This window comes from Homarus americanus, unplaced genomic scaffold (assembly GCF_018991925.1).
Source record: "Homarus americanus isolate GMGI-L3 unplaced genomic scaffold, GMGI_Hamer_2.0 scaffold40248, whole genome shotgun sequence".
Classification (NCBI taxonomy): domain Eukaryota; kingdom Metazoa; phylum Arthropoda; class Malacostraca; order Decapoda; family Nephropidae; genus Homarus; species Homarus americanus.
This window is the reverse complement of record NW_024712526.1, coordinates 10,922,971-10,937,363: the sequence shown is the minus strand read 5'-3', so window position 1 is coordinate 10,937,363 and position 14,393 is coordinate 10,922,971. Positions and strand designations below refer to the sequence as shown.

The window sequence follows — 14,393 nt, the reverse complement described above, 5'->3', positions numbered from 1 at the left end:
TGGCTGGTCCTGTGTCTTATTGTTAGAGTTTTCAGATTATGTTCTCTGGTGTACTGTACTGTAGGTCCCCTTGGTGTTGAACATAGGGAGTCTTGGATCCCTCCCCTCTTGTTTTTCACTGTTAAGCAACATCAACAGGATGTACAGTAACAGTACAGTACATATAGATATCATTTACTGTCAAGCAGATTAACTATTAGGTAGAGTATTGCATTTAATAAAATTGTTTTAGCACAATGAAATTGGAATATAAATTATCCGTTTCTGAAATGGAATTGAGATTTTTTGATACTGAGACTCAGTGTCTGTACAGTTCATAATGACAGCAAAACCCACTGTAGATATTGCCTCAATGAAGCAAAACTTTTAGTTTCAGTTTTAAGTAAACTGGTCACTGTTGAAAGTTTTCATTGATAAGTTGATAGGTAAAAGAAACAATAATTTATTGGTGTTACATTTTAATGATGAGGGATTCTTATGACGTATTTTGTATACTTATGATGTTCAGATATACTGTATACTGTACTTCAGGTGTTTCACTTGAAAAATTAAGAGAAGAATATTAGAGCAGGTTAGCAGTAAATAGATGCTTGATTACAAATGATGAAGTAATTATTATAGTGTTTATTACAATTTGTATGATTTATGTAAATAATATATTTTTTTCCCAGCCTCAACATGAAACTTGTGAAGTAGCATTGTTGTGCAAGGACGTGAATGGGGCCAGTAAAGAGATCCAGGGAGCCGTGCGTAGGATCCGCAGACGCATGCCTCAGGATGGTTCTGTAGGACCTCTCAGCTACCCCCAGGAAGTTCAGGATGCTCTTACCACAGCCATCACACACATGAACAACTCTGCCAGGGCCTTGAATCACGTGACAAAGGCTTGCTTGCAACAGGCATCTTTGTTATCAGGTAATTTATGGAAGATATATTGTATACTGTAGTCTCGACCTTAATAGTTAAGGATGGCCTCAGACACCTTTCAGTTTTTTAAAGTCACAACAAAGTTCAATAAAAAGAAAATTACAGTATTTATAAACATAAACAATGCAATCGTTTCAATATGCCTACTTCATGCATACAGATATAGGTTTATTTCTGCCTGTAATGTACTGAAGGCCTTCTTGTCTTGTGGTATTATGGACCACAAAATTACTCCACTTGAACCTCACCACAAAGGAGGGACATATGGCTACCTCACTTGGGCAGCACAGCAGTGGCTGTTGAGATCTGACTAACAAACATTATTTGTGCTGCTTTCGTGTTTATGAACTTTACATAATGACACTTGTTTAATTAAAGTAACATTTAGAGTCAGAGTTTCAATTGGGGAGAGGACAGTACAGTACATAGTGAAAGAAAGAATATACAGTAGTACCCCGATTTACGCGGTCAATTGAACCCACAGGGTACCGCGGAAAGTGAAATCCGCGTAAAGTGAACAACAGAACATATGGGATTAATTCCAGTAGAGACTAGCCCGACCCCCAAACTCCACTTTTTGACGACACACAACTATGTTGTAGTAAAAATATTATCTTAACTTTATGATGGTATGCACACACAATTAATATAGAAGACTTTAGGTTAGGAAAACTAAAGGTTGGGTGTAACACTTACAGTACGTTAGTAGAAGAGATGGGTTGGCATATGGGGATGGAGGCTGGTTCCGAGGCAGAGGGCAGATTACTGGCCCTCAGGTGAATCACCATTACTAGGTGAATCACCATCACTATCAGCCATAGTTGTCAGGGCCTCCCTGACAAATCCCTCAAAGTCACTTTCACTGGCTCGCTGTGGTGGGTTGCGGGTGAAGAACTCGGTAATGCTGTTTTGACGGCTAGTGTTGATGTTGTCTTGATACACCTTGATGTACGGCTCCATAGCCTGCACCAGCCGGGTATGGAAGACTTCATAGCGGTCATCGTCAGGGTCGTTGGAAAGGAAGAGCTTTAATTTCTCTGCACACTCGATGGCACCCTTAATATTACTATGCGTTAATTTGTGTTCTTCTAGGATTGACGCACCACCTTCCTCTTCACTGACGTTATCATCTTCCAACATCTAGTCGGCAGTCATTTCAGGATCTCTGATCACCTCCAGGATGTCTTCGTTGGTGGTCTCGGAGAAGCCTTCAGCTGTAATACTGTGTGTAGCTTCTCTTGCAAGGTCCAATGCCACTGTCACAGACTGAACCTCACCAGTCACAGGTTGACTCCGCCTCTCACCTGGTATACCATGCAACACATGCCTCCATGCGTGACGAATCGCAGCTATAGACAGCTGATCCCATGCCTCCACCAAGAAGTCTACATCTTGTTTGACGTTAAATTTTTTCCAAAACTGTTTGACGAGAACTTCTTGAGTCACCACTTCTTGTTCCTTGTCCTCGTCACTTTTGCTCTCGCTATCGGTGTCACCCAGCTTACGCAATTCATCCTTGGTGTTGGTAGAGTCGTTCAGGAGCTTGAACTTCTTTGCAGAGTACGCAGCTTTCACATTGCAGATCAACTCCTGGTCCATGGGCTGGATTAATGACGTAGTGTTGGGAGGAAGGAAGACCATTTTTACGTTGGGGTGACGATCCATAAGAAGGGGCGAATGTCCTGGTGCGTTGTCAAGGAGCAACATAATCTTGAATGGAACATTTTGTTGCTCGCAGAATTTCTTCACGTCGGGAATGAAACAGTCATCAAACCAGGAGAGTGACAGAGCAGAGAACATCCACGCCTTGTGTGCGGTCAGCCAGTGGACATTAATCTTGCTCATGTCCACGTTCTTGTAGGCATGCGGCTTGCGGGCTGTGTGAGTCACCGATAACTTTGGTTTACAGGTACCGGAGGCATTGGTGGTAAAGAGGACGGTGATGCTCTCCTTCTGCAACTTCCGACCCCGAATCTTGCTGGCAGACTGGACAACAAAGGTCTTGGTAGGCAGCTTTTTCCAAAATAGGCCAGATTCGTCCATGTTGAACACCTGGTCGTCAGTGTACTGCCCTTCCTCCATAACCTCACGTAAGAACGGAGGAAAATCTCTAGCCGCCACACGGTCAGCACTCGCTTCTTCATCACCAATGTTGATGTTGGTGATATTGTTCCTCTTCTTAAACCTATGCAGCCAACCAGAGGAAGCATTGAAGGGTTTGGGCTCTGCAATTCCCATCTTACGTGACACTGCTGCGTACAGTTCACGTGCGTACTCTTGAACGGATTGCGTGTCCACCGCCATGTTGCGTCGCGCCTGATGAAGCAAGTAACTCACCAGCAAATTTTCCACCTTTAGCAGCACCTTGTTCTGGCAATACTTGATCATTGAAGCACCTGCAGACTTTGTGATTCTCATGTGCTCTTTGATCTTGGCTGCATCTTTCTTAATAGTACGAATCGTAGATTCGTTGACTCCATGCTGGCGCGCGAGATCAGCTTGACGTATTCCTTTCTCCAAATCTTGAATTATCTGGTATTTCACTTTGTAGCTCAGGGAACGTCGTATCTTCTTTGGCTTAGGGCGGCTGGGTCCAGGTAAGGAAAGGTTTCTCTCTGGTGGCGGTGGTCCAGCGGAAGCCATTTCACAGAACACTGGATGCACGTATACACAGTGTGGCCTGGAGGGATGAAACTGCCGTGGTTAGGTCAAGCGTCGTCTTTCCTCCCTCCCTCCCGCGGGTGGACACGCCATATTACTTTAAATCAATCACAGCTAGCAGCGGAGGGAGGTAAGGATGCATGGCCAATCACAGTCCGATACGTCATATGACGTCACTGATAACGCAACAGAGACATGCACTGCGCAACCTTACCGTGCGGCTTGCCCAGGCGGGAGGGTCGAATCTAAAAATAGCGTCGAGCCAGACACTCTGCGCGTATATGGGTAGATGCACCGCGGAAAGTGAAAGTTCGGTTCTGGCGAGGCACCGCGTAAATGAGAAATCACGGAAAGTGAAACCGCGTAAAGCGGGGTAATACTGTAAGGTTAAGAAGTATCTGTAAGATGGGGGGCAGATACGTTTAGAGTATACCAAGTAATTCATTGAAATATAAAAATTTGCATGAAAATAACCTGTTCATTTCAGCAATGACATAGTTTTATTCTCTGAAAGGTGCTAGAGATTACTTTTTAAATAGAAATATTTATTATTACTTCAGTGTATTTACTCTTGGGTTCATCAACAGATTCTGAGAATGGCATCACTGGTGACAAGCTTAAGGAGCTGACACACCAGGCCACAGACCTTATCTATGGTGGAGAAGACCTGGGTCCTGAGTCCATCAGATTGTCACTCCAACGCACCCAGAATGAGATATGCCGCATTGCTAATGTCCTGGAAAAGGGAGAGTATGACTTTGATGGCACAATGGAAGAGAGGGTAATAAACTGATGTGTACTGTTGTGATGTAGTGTGAGTTAACAGATGACAGGAGGCTTTTAAGGTAAATGTTATGAGGCAGCAGCAGTGTAGCAGAGTGTAGAGTTATCCTGTTTAGGACTTTGTGGATTGAGAGTGAAATAAAAAAGAAGTAAGGCCTCTCATATCAGCATTTTGTTTGTCACTCGATTTAGAAATCAATGGAGTTCAATGGGTAGCCGTGTGAAAGGTTCCATTGAACTACATTGATTTCTAAGTGTGCGACCAAAAAAAATTGCTTGTGTGAGAGGCCGAATAGAGGCTTCTAGTTGTTATATTTGTCTTTGTAATGGAAGTATTGTTTTATGTTGACAGTCAGTTCCACCAGTAACTCTGAGGGCCCAAGCTCGCAAGAATGAGATGAAGGACACAGAACACATCAAGTATAAGCTGGAAAACAAGGAGCAGGATATTAAGGACCTCAAGCTGACCCTCAAGCAGAAGAATGAAGAGTTTAGTGAGATGACCGTGAGACGAGACCTTGCAGAGAAGAAGCTCTCCACGGCGACCAGAGATGCCGACATAACCATAGAAAAACTGCAGAGGAAACTTGATGATACTCTGATGATGCTGCGACGCAAAGAAAAGGTAATTTTATTGGTATTATTATTCAATTGTAGTCTCGGTTTAATCCCACATAGAAACTAATGTATGTATACTTACCACAGCTAAAAGTCTTATGACCATTTCTTTAGTGTTTTAGAGCCAGTCTGTTTACCATTCAAGTGTAATTATCCTTTCAGCTGCCTAAATTCTGAAAATGGGTGTTGTTGGCTTTGACTACATATTTAACTGTTGCTTATCTTTTCTCAGGAGTACGATGAAACGATGGACCACCTCCAGAGTGACATTGAGAGCTTAGAATCTGAGAAGGGAGAACTGCGAGAAAAACTCAAGGCTCTCAACAAGAAGACCCTGTATGAGGCGCTGTCTAAGTCCTCACCCTTAACTGGTATTGTACTGTGTATTTTGTTGTGAGGGGAAGAGGGAGGTAGCCTACTGTACACTGTGGGAGGGGAAGGTGAAGCAATACATTAATGTCAAAACACTGGGAAAAGCTAAACTGTGGATAGAATATACGTAAACTTTTTTACCCCAGTGTAAATTGGAGTAGCACATGATGTTAGGTATATCATACACTTGCAGGAAAAACTTCTTTTAATATCATCATTATGTAGTTATTGGTAGCATTCACAAATTTTAAGGTCTAGACATTTATTTAATGTTTGTCTAATACTTTAGGATATTATGTGTTAAAAATATAAACTATTATTCTATGGAAGTTTGTGATGTATTTGATGGTCGTGCAGGTGGCGTGTCACCCTCATCCCCCACGACGCCTTCTGGAGGAGTGGCACCAGCAGTGGGAGGAGGTATGGTGAGGGATTCCCCCATGTTACTGCAACAGATTTCAGACCTAAGAACAGCCCTCAACCATGCCACTGCTGCCAGCCATTATGTTACAGCACATCACATGCAGCACCAGTTGGCTTCTCTGAGACCCATCAAGGTTGGTCAAATAATGCTGTCATGCAGTTAAAACCTTTTCATGATTTGGTAAACATTTGGAAAATTGTATATGATTCTCCTTGAATTAAAAAAAAAAAAAGATTGTGTGTAGTTCTTGTCAGATTTTTGATGGAGTTTTTAGTTTGCAACACTCATCAAGCATCTGAGTCCTGTACTAGAAAACAGCTTCCAAAGTCTAATCCAGCATTTTTGAAACTTTATATACTAAATACATGTAACTTTCAGGTACAGAAATTAGGTCTTGTTGGTGAAGAGAAGCGAGATGTTAGTAAGGACGATTCAGATGGCAAAGGAACAATAAATCACATTAATCACTTGAAGAGACGGGCATCACACCTGCAGAAGGTAAGATAAGTTTTTGTTGTACATAATATAGGAAAACCTCAATAAGCAGATGATGATTAAAGTGGATACAGTGTTACAAGTGTAGTGATCTGATATTCTGTTAGATTTAGGTTTAGAAGTCTTACTTGGTTTTGAGCTGCTGCTACCAAGTGTTTTCTGCCTAAATCTTGGTTTATACAGTATGGCATGTTTATCAGGCTGGTGAGATGCACGGTAAACCCTCGATAACTTGGCACATATGGGGCTCTGGCCCTGCCTAGTTATCCCAAATTCTAACTTATCAAGGCACTTCCCCCCCTCCTACAAAAATGCAATAACAAATTATCGACCCATACTGTATATGTGTACATGTAATTACTAAATGTAAAAAAGTAGCACTTACCAGCACTGCAGGTGAAGAATAAAGCATCATTGTAGGCTGCACTCATGCATGGTAGGTGATGCAGGTGGCCAGATATGCCGAGATTTTGCCAGATAATTTTATATATTGGCATTTCTCGAGTTATACTAATACATTCCGAGACCATATCCATTCTGAGTTATCAAATGCTGATTTATCGAGGATTTACTGTACTCTTGAGTTTTTCTCTTGACCTTGTTTGAATTTTTCTACACTGTATATATACATACATATAGTATATATATATTAATGTTTTGTTTGTTGGCAGGAAGTGAATGCCATGATGACTGGTGTGAAGGTGGTGGATCTGAGCAAGCGGCAGCCAGCTACCCAGCCCGCTACCGACTCTGCCTCTCCCGCATACCACCTCATCAACCATAACAACAAACTTAACCGTCTACGTTCAGAGTTTGCCACTCTCCAGGTACCGTACTACTTTATATTAAGAGTGTTAGCCAATTTAGATACAGTTGGGTACAGTCACAAAACTCAAAGCTTGATGCTGGGTTCAAATGATAACTGACAAAACATCCCTTGTGTGCCACCTATTTCCCCCACACATATCATGGATAAATGTGAAATGAAGAGTTGAAAGTAATAGCCTAAGCAATATGAAACCAACTTTGGAAATTGATACAATAAAGCATGAAAATATAAGAAATATTTACCGGTATACTGTATAAAAGATGAAGACACTTAAAGAAAGACTTCAGAATGAAGGGATATTGGACTGGTGGACTCGTGGAGCACATGATGAATGATACAATGACAGAAGGTTCACAGTATTGTTAGTAAATGTAGAAGGATAGAGAAGACAACATGGATGGAAAAAAAATAGTTCAGACATTTATCAGTGAAGTACAAACCTTTGATACAGTCGTCTTGCCTGGGAGCATCAAGAGAAGGGAGGCACAGGGGCTCTTGCCTAATTGACACTTATACTGTATATACCAGACTTTTATGCTGTCTCTGTTAATCCTTTGTTGCCTGGCAGGATGAGATCACCCGGACGTTGGCCATCAGTAAACCCGGAGGAAGCATCACCACGGCCTTTTCCTCTTTCCCATCTCCTCAGCTCACTAAGGTAAATTGTGTGCAATTCTAAGGTCAGTAATGCCAAAAACAGTCTTTACCAGAATGCTATACTATGTAAAGTCCTGTCATGAGAGTATAATACATCCACCACAGTCAAGGTAGAATCCAGGTATTTTTAAAGTGGGGGGGTGCCAAACTTCCATTACCAGATAGACTAGTGAGTATCCTGAGTGGGTGTTTGCAAGCAATAATTTTCCCCTTTATCTCAGTAAAGAGGGTGTTTGTTGGCAGGTGATTGTAATGCTTGAAATCATTTGTCAGCCAAAGATAAGATTAAGAACTAAAGATGGAAGCAGTATATGCTATGCTTGTTGTATCCTGTCTGTCTGTGTAGCTACAGTATTATGTTTAATCCCAATAATGTGGCTCCAGGGGTACAGAAACCTCTTTAAGGGAAGGGGTGTAATAAAGGAGAGCACTTATAATAAGTAACAATAAAGGGGTAAAGAAACAAGTCGAAACACTTCACACAAACTTGTTCATATCTTCAACTTACACAATACACAAAGTGAATCCTTAACCTCCACATTGATATACAAACCTCTATATTACTTCACTGTGTAGCCAGATATTTTGTTTTGTGTTGGACAGGTGTTGGCTGAGCAGGACCTGGTGCAGATTGGGTGTGTCAAGGTGCCGGGCTCAGTCAGCAATTCAGTATCTAGTGAATCCATACAAGTGGTTCTCCAGCCTGACAACCTCAGAACCCTTCACCTCCGCCTCCTGAAGTAGATACAGTATTTGGGTCTGTGATACTCACCCTTTACAACTGATCCAAGTACAGTATGATCATCGTGGAACCATTACTCCCTGCTTCCATCATCACTCCTTGGTATACAAGGTGGAAATATATTTGTGATATAAAAAATGTGTAGTGTAAATATACTGATAACTTATTTTGCTTACTCATTAAGAAAGGGGATTTGTAGACTTTACGCATCAAGTTTTTCATTGACTCTTGAGCCTTGTATTGTACATTTAACCCAAGAATAAGTTTTTTTTATATAATTTTTTCGGATCATTACCTATTTTTGTTGTACACAAGAGGTAACCATTCTTTATAAAAAAAAATTATTACCGAGATTGTGATCATAATTTATGGTAGTTAAGTCACTGAGTTTGAAATGAACTTTGGAGCTAAGCCTTGGTAATAATGATAAGCCTGTTCTCATATTTGTTACTGTACTTTGGTAGGGATAATCAGGTTAAACAAATGTTGTAGGTCAATCTCAAAGATAAGAGGATTACTGATATAATATTTATAATTTTATAATTATTATGTGTGATAAGCTTTGCATAGATTTTCACCAATTATTGATAGCATAAAGTGTCGGTAAACCTTGACACTGCAGTGTACTGCTTTCTCTGTTTTATTTATCTGTACTGTATGTTCTTAAGCTCCTTACTGGTGATGCCTCACTTGGTTAGGAAGACAGGTGTACAATATTTTGTAAAGGTCGTGTCATGTGCTGTAGTGAATCAAATTCATCTCAGTCCAACATTATCTCGGATGTAATGTGCAGAGGTTGTTAAAGTGGACATGTTAATTGTCTTTAGTTAAACTTGTCATTAACACAGTAGTGACAATAATTATAAATTCTTTTCAAGAGAGAGCAGGACTAGGGGGCCCTGTAATGGTGCACACTCATCACCTGTGTGTCTTTGGGTTTTGTGAAGGTTCACTTTAAAATATTTGATTGTGAGAACTAAAGGTTTTTATATTAATAAATAAATGCAGTTTGAAACATTAACTGGGTTTAAAATAATTTGAATTTATGAAGTTTAATGTGAACCTTTGTTAGGAAGCATCACTGTTGCTCCATCTGGCACTGACCAAGTGTGTGTCCTGGAAGGTGTTACCAGTAGCATATCAAGAGCCAGGTCTTACATCTTTATCCAGTAATCTGTTTTCAGTATTATGTAACTGATGATTCATTTAGGATTAACACTCATTAATTTAAACTTTATGGAATACCTCAACACAATTGGTTAAAGCATTGGCAGAGAATATACTGGTACAGTACTTACCATGGTTACTGTAACACAAAAATAACAGTTAACATCAGTAGCCCCATTACCTGTTCTTTGTTCAGAAGTAAGATCACCTAATTATCTAGTGTTGTGAAAATTGGACATCATATTAAAATACACCTGGTAAGGCAGCTAGGAGGAGTATAATATGAAAGTGAATGAGGGAGAATCAGTGTTGCTTTTGACTCCAACTGCTCTACAGAATAGTAGGAAGGGGTTGCAAAAAGTGAAGAAAAAATTCCCAACCTATTTACTTATAAAAACCCGAATGGTTCCTAAATGTTGAGAGGGGGGAAAGGGATACACCTATCATGTCTCACCGGTTCTGTTACATGGTTGTCATGGGTTAACTCATAATGCCTTCCGAGTGGCCAAGTTAGCCAAGCTCTTCGAGTGGCCAGTTAGTCAAGTCTCGAAGGCATCTTGTCAGTGAGTATATACAAAAGGCCTCTACCTTGGCCTGCTGTGGCAGCCATAAATGCAGTGATGGCAAGACAAAATGAGTTGGTTGTGGTACAGTACCTGTGCAGGACAATAAGACCCTCGTCGTTGACGCGATGAGTATAATTCGGACAAAACCTGTTGAATACAGTTCACATATAACAACTGCTGATACATAAAGAGATTGAATAATATGATCAATATACAGTACATAACCTGTTAAATATAACTTACATGTAACAACTGCTGGTACATCAAGAGAGACAGTTTGAATAATATGATCAATATACAGCACATAAATACACTTATTAAAGTTAGAGTTCTCAGAAGATTCAACAGATCACACTTACGTTTTCGGGTCGTGGGTTAGACAAACGAGAACAAATATAATGTCCTGCAGGAAGATGTTGGCTGTCGAGAATCAAGATGTTGCCTCTACAGTAGAAGGCGATAGTCTGCCCCTCAGGCGATCACGCAGCTGCTACCAGCTCCAACTCGCTTAGTAAGCTATTCCGAGTTGTAAACCGTCTCTTCACATAACATGTGGCTGGCACGCACAATTGTGAGTGGCGATAACAGTACCCTTTTAAGTTTATTATTTCACCATTCTTAAAACTGTAATGACATTTAGTTCCATATAACAAGTGCATTATATTGATGATCGAGTAGCCTCTGTTTGATGGAACAGGACAGGGCGAGGTTCTAATCTTCTCTGGATAAATTTTGTAGTTCACAAAAAAAAACATACCCAGTACATATTAAGTTTGAAATAAGAGGGCATTACTCGTAATGACTAAAAGGTACATTACAGTATATGAAAATAGGATGAGTGAGAAGAAAACATAAAAGATTACTGGATAATACTGTAGTTTTATGTAAGAGGCCACAACTATATCCTCCATTTATCAAAGCAAGATTGTTGGGTGGAAAGTCTCTTTAAAGTAACTGTTACTGTACCCTCTTATAGCTTGTGGTTTTTGAGATTGAGAACAACTCTGATTTGACTTTGATGTTTCATCAAATTCCAGGAGTAACTTGACATGCTAGCAGCAACTCAGATGCTTTATGCACCACCAATTTTATTCTCTAGTTTTACATTAATATTATATTTAATATAAGGTGTGACTGTTTTTGTTAAGTGTGCAGAACTTTTAACTTAAGACTTTTATCAACCAGAACCGTACCCATGTGCTTATCAATTTTAACAAAAAGAATAAATTTATAAAAATTTTATAGTTACAGTAGGTAGTTAAATTTTACTTTTAAACCAAAAAGTGGATAATTATGAAGAATAAGTACAAAATCAGTTAAATGTCACATTATGGAAACAATTTGAAGGTGAAGGTGAACTGAAATCTTATTGTTTGCATACAAGAATTATATTAATTTCTCTTGGAATAAAAAAATTCACTTTTACATATAAAGTTACAGTACAGTATTCTGAACTTGTTAAATTAGTTATGGAGAGAGTAAGGAAGTATTCATTTATGCTGTAATATGTTTTAGTATTTCAGTTGCTAATTCCAGGGCACGTGGTCTACATTAAAGCTACGGTCACACTAGAGTTTTCCGTGCAATAAATCCACAAAAGCATTTCATCCACAGGCAATAAGTCAATGGTACGCTCCGCACACCGACAAAAGGAAACGTTGGCCAGGCGCCCAGCTCATGCGGCTAGTTTGAGCACAGTTGGAGAGCAGGATGGCTTCATTTTTTGTTTCTATGGTAACTGCTTTAGTGGGATGTGTGGTCCTGTTAAAGTAGACCAAGATGAAAGAAGCAAAGATTGTAGTGTCCAGGCAATGTTTGTTTACAAAAGTGATGCACGTAATGTACTCTAAGAGTCAAATGAAATTCCTGTTGTACGATGTATTCTTCTTTGCTTGTTTTGTTATCGAAATACACTGTATATTTTTGTACATTTTAACATTAATACGAAAAAATAAGAACGGTATAAATTTAATTAAAACAATAGACTATAGTAAATGTCAACCTACCATACTGTGGATTTTCAGATGCTCCGTATCGTCCTACTTCGACAACAAAGAAGTTGTTGCTGTAGACAACTTGAGTTCTCGTGAAAAATCAACGCTAAGTTGGATTTATTCTGGGTAGAAACTTGTGACCACAGCTTAAGCTGTTGAAATTTAAATTAATTTTAGAATGGGTTTTCTTTAAGCCAACCAGCACACAGTCCCTGCCTGATCTTGATATATTCTCATTAATAGTGCCCGGTTATAATGAAGTTTACACTGAAAATTAATTTAATTTGGTTTCCATTTACTGTATTATTTTGTGTAGTGGAGGTTACGATGCTGTAAAGGAAACATGTGAGTTGACAACTTACATTAAACTCAAGGGAGAGGCAGGGCTAACAGGCTGTATCTTATTATTGTGTGCACCAAGGCGGGCAACATAACTTACGTCAGATGTAGACCTAAACTTAGCTAAACCTTTTCACATTATTGGAAGCATCCACCATGCTGTGTTTTTTAATTATTGCAGGAGGCAGATAGTCAAAGGCATGTTGTTGTCTAATTGCCAAACAGCTTACTCAGAAGATGACAGAAAGCAAAGTTTAAAGTAAAGGCCAGTTTTAGGTGAGAATACACTCCATGGTAAACAGTTCCCTTTTGGCTGATGATAACTCCTTAGTGGTGTTGATATTGGTGATAGCTACTGCATTAACTAATACCCTGATGGACCAATAATATATACACATTAAACTTGATGGCGGTGGGTATGCACAAATTATTAAAATGTCTCATATTGCTTAAACCACTGAGCTAGCTTTTTATTACTGCAGTACTTGAGTACAGTAATATAATTGCTTAATGTTAATTTACTTTTTCTTCCCCAAAAAACAGTATTTGGAGAATATCTTTTGTTTGACAGTAAATTAAGTATCATATTAAGTACCAAATGTTTTTTGTAGGTGAAAAAGCCAAAGGTTTTCTCAAATGTTATTTATTTTATTATATGATGTTTAGCAAACCAAAGATGCTTTATAAAAATGTCTTCATTTGATAAGTTTCTGTCCCTTTGTCAAGAGTAGACAAAGTTACTGAGGTAATTAGTGTTTAAAAACTGGAAAAAATGTAATCAGAAACTATTGCTTTGCCTTACATTAAATGTTGAATACATGATTTTTTATTCCTCTTTAATATAACCAGAGAAGTGTAATATAGGTATAAAGGTGTACAATATGTAGTTCAGACATAGATGGTAGGAAGGAGAGAAGACAACAGACTTTTGTGGTCACAACAGTTGATTTTTAGTGAAGGGTGTGCTGCTGGCTTATGCAAAGTGACAGGTAAACCAAATGAATACTTGGAGCCTTGTGGAAGAGGAGTACCAAAGTAGAACAGATCTTTTACATCGTCACCATCACCATTAATTAGTTAAATCCATTAAAATCCAATTTGGGCCTGAAACGGTATACCTTAATAATATTTACACTGAAATATACGTTTCTCTTGGAATTTAAGGGATTTAACCAATTAAATACAGTACTTCCAGAATAACACAAAAAACACCAAAATTGCACATCAGAAACACAGTTGGCAGGTACATACCATTGAAAAAATAATTAAAATCTTCCAGTGTTTTTACAACCACTAATTACCCCGCAATCGAATTGACGACCATAGAGGAAACCAAAGGATATGGGGAGACTGACATAAAAAATGGTATGCCAAAGGTCATAGTGGCCATGGCATGAACCCCAGTAGTTCTCTATGCTATAAAGTTGTATGTACAGTTCAGTTTATAAAACATCCTCTTATGTCTTTCCCAACAATCTGTAAGGTGGCAACCCCAATGTTGAGTATGGTTATTTTAACCCAGTGCACTGTCATGGCTGACAGCATACTTGGCCCCCCACAACAGAATAATGGCCTACCAACTCTACCTGGTTATGGGACTGGCCCTGTCTCTCGAGTCAGTTCTGCCAACTAAACTTTATATTTTTGATATAATAGTACAGGCCACAAAATATGCACATAATACAATTAAGAAATAAAATATACAGTATACTGCATAGCCATTTCATGTGATCATAACTAAAATATTGTAACCTAATGAACAGGATCTCCTTTAAGTGTTACGAGTACAGTACTTGAGAGACAAGTACTGTCTTCAATA

The 14,393-nt window shown here is 39.2% G+C and overlaps 1 protein-coding gene across 15 annotated transcripts in view; it reads left to right on the top strand.

Moving 5' to 3' along the window:
• The window catches only part of LOC121862869 (dynactin subunit 1-like), a 53,205-nt gene extending 39,809 nt beyond the window's left edge, over positions 1-13,396 (top strand). For all 15 annotated transcript variants that reach the window (XM_042361251.1, XM_042361241.1, XM_042361260.1 and 12 more), the window contains 9 exons: positions 672-915; positions 4,176-4,369; positions 4,724-4,996; positions 5,222-5,360; positions 5,719-5,918; positions 6,164-6,283; positions 6,952-7,107; positions 7,678-7,767; positions 8,370-13,396. In XM_042361251.1, coding sequence (XP_042217185.1) covers positions 672-915; positions 4,176-4,369; positions 4,724-4,996; positions 5,222-5,360; positions 5,719-5,918; positions 6,164-6,283; positions 6,952-7,107; positions 7,678-7,767; positions 8,370-8,510 — 1,557 coding nt within the window. In that variant the 3' untranslated portion in view covers positions 8,511-13,396. The remainder of the gene's footprint in view (positions 1-671; positions 916-4,175; positions 4,370-4,723; positions 4,997-5,221; positions 5,361-5,718; positions 5,919-6,163; positions 6,284-6,951; positions 7,108-7,677; positions 7,768-8,369) is intronic.
• The last annotated feature ends 997 nt before the right edge of the window (positions 13,397-14,393 follow it).